Source organism: Muntiacus reevesi, chromosome 20, assembly GCF_963930625.1.
Source record: "Muntiacus reevesi chromosome 20, mMunRee1.1, whole genome shotgun sequence".
In the NCBI taxonomy this organism is placed as follows: Eukaryota; Metazoa; Chordata; class Mammalia; order Artiodactyla; family Cervidae; genus Muntiacus; species Muntiacus reevesi.
Window position 1 is genome coordinate 36454569 of NC_089268.1, and position 2527 is coordinate 36457095.

General features: G+C 55.3%; 1 protein-coding gene across 1 annotated transcript; it reads right to left on the bottom strand.

The window, feature by feature from the left end:
• Positions 1 to 308: 308 nt before the first annotated feature.
• On the bottom strand, positions 309 to 1016 carry HDGFL1 (HDGF like 1). The gene has a single exon (XM_065913163.1). It carries the CDS (start codon positions 1014 to 1016, stop codon positions 309 to 311), a length of 708 nt encoding a protein of 235 aa, XP_065769235.1.
• Between the last annotated feature and the right edge of the window lie 1511 nt (positions 1017 to 2527).

The following is a 2527-nucleotide window of genomic DNA, read 5'->3' on the forward strand; positions in this document are numbered from 1 at the left end:
TTCAACAGAAGCCTTGGCAAACAGTTCCAGGCAGGGAGGGGCCACGGTGGTCTCAACTCGCCCCAGGGAGCAGAGGCGCTGACTCAGATCCCAGGGTGTGGGGGCGCAGAGGTGAGGGCCTGGTGGGCTGCCCCCTCCGGGTCAATCCCCGAGGGCCGGGCGGGAGAGGCAGAGAGGGCGGTGGAGAGCAGGTGGGGGGTGGGGGGGTGGGGGAGGCGGTCCCAGTTCGCAGGCCGTGGCCAGTTCCCCCTGTGACAGCCAGGCCGCAGCAGGAATGGGGTGGGGGGCTCTTCTGGAAACTTTGGTGACTACTGGCTCTCGTGGCCGCCTCCGACGCCTGGGGCCTGGGCCTCTCTCTCGGCGGACTCTTCCTCTGGCTCCTGCTCCACCGCGGGCAGCTCCCAGGCCGGGCCCGGCCCGGAGGCGGTGGGGTCGTTCTCCGCCTCCACCAGGAGTGGCCTCGCATTCTCAGCTTCCTGGGCGACAGCGGCCGCCTCCTTCATCTCCTCTCCTTCTTCCAGATCAGCCTCCTTGGGACGCTTGACGGTGTCCTCTGGCGGGTCCTCGGCGGTCCTCTTCAGCTGCTCCTTCTCGTTCTCCTCCTCAGCTGGCGCGTCGACGCCCAGCTTCCCTTGCTCATTGTCGTAGCCGCCGTCGGTGTGGCTCTTCAGGTCCTCGTCGCCTTCAGTGGCCTCGGGCTCGGGCTCCTCAGGGCAGCTCTCCTCCAGGGCGCACAGGTAATCGGAAGCCTGGACGGTGGGGTTGTTCTCGATCTCCCACAGGCCCTCGCTGAAGCCCCTCCTCTTGTTCGGCTTGCCAAACTTCTCCTTGGACTCCTCATACGGGAAGAGGTGCCTGGGGCCCAGGAAGGCCGTCTCGTGGGTCCCGAAGAAAAACACCTGGTAGCGGTTGGCCTCGGCCGTCTGCTCGATCCTGGCGGGCCAGTGGGCGTAGCCCTTTAATTTGGCGAACACCAGGTCCCCGCACTTGTACTTGCGACGGTAGAACTGCGACATGACTGCGGATGCGGCCTCGGCGGCCGAGAAAGGCGACCCACCGTGGCGAGCGCGGCGGCGGCCGCTGGGCTGAGGCTGCGCGCGCCTCGCCTCGAGGGGCCCCCCACGCGCCCCTGTGGGCTCAACGCTCCGGCGCCCTGAGAAGGTTCTAGTGCTAAGAGTGCAGTATCTCTATCTCGTAGACCCTAGGCCTGTTTGGGCCCAGCATCGATGCTGGGGTTTTTCTAGAATGAGAGCTTGAGGAGCTTGAGTGTCCCGGTTGGCGGCTCTGCTGTGCCTATCCATCACTAGGCCTCGTTTATTGGGACAGCCAGAGGGGCCTAGAAAGGGAGACAGGCAGTGTGGCGAGACAACTCTGTAACAGGACGAGCACCCATTTCCGTGGGACTAGTCACAGGTTAGGGCACATTTGCAGGATCGCTGGGACCCCGATCTGCTCATGACATAAAACTCCACTCTCGCCTCAGGAGAGCCCTAAGTCAGTGGTTTCACCCGATTTCTGATTTCCTTGAGAGCTAACCCTGGTGCCTGCAAGGGAATTCAGAAAGAGTGGAGTCAGCCACCTTGATAGGATGTCTAGAGGGTGAATCTCTTGGAAACCAGTGTCCTAAATGTGTAGTACTTTGGGGTGGGGGGCAGGGTCACGAATGTAGAGAGACATCATGACCATGTCCAAACTGGCCATGTACTTTAGATGAGATGCTGGGCATGACTTTTTACTCTTGCAACTGTCCTTGCATATTTTAAGAGATAAATCTGTGTTTATAACATGGAAAGGATGTCAAATGCTCTCAGTATTTTTCTAGGGGAAAATTGAGTTGAAGATTTAGATAGAGGTCTGTTCATATCAGATATCTTGTTGGTTATCTGGAACTTCTTGGTGGGGAGGGGAGGGTGGGTGGCACAGACTAAGGAAAAAGCATCATCTCAGCTATTTAAAGGATAGACTTTTCTCCTTAACTAATATTTATGGGAGTTTCTGTGTAACTGCCCTTGTTACACGTTTGTCTACACTTTTTTTGTTTTGTTTTGAGCCCTGCTAGCGAGCAATGAGTTTGCACTCTGAAACCCAGCCAAATTTATCATAAGGGCTGTTATGACAAAGACCTTTCAGTGTCAGTTACACAATTTAACTACACAGTTCTTTTTGTTGTTGTTGTTGTTTTTTAAGGTAACCGACGGTGATTAGTGGAGAATTAGAACCACTGCCCGCCCTAGTTGAGCATGACTTTCAGCAAGAGGATCACAGGGGTATAAGCCAAACATCAAAGACTATTGGAGAGCTGTATCACTGCATGTGAACAGGTAGGCATTTGAGACAAAACAAAAACTAAGGAAGGAGAAGTGAAAAGATCTAGTAAAGAAGGATCCCAAAGGGTAATAGATATTCTGTTAGGCAAAAGGGGTCATTTTTATACTGTTACCTGTTGCCCACCAATACACTGTGTAGTGCTAAGGGCTGGCACAAAAGATGCTGATTTTGAGGACTTTATAACTTAAGAGCAAAAGCC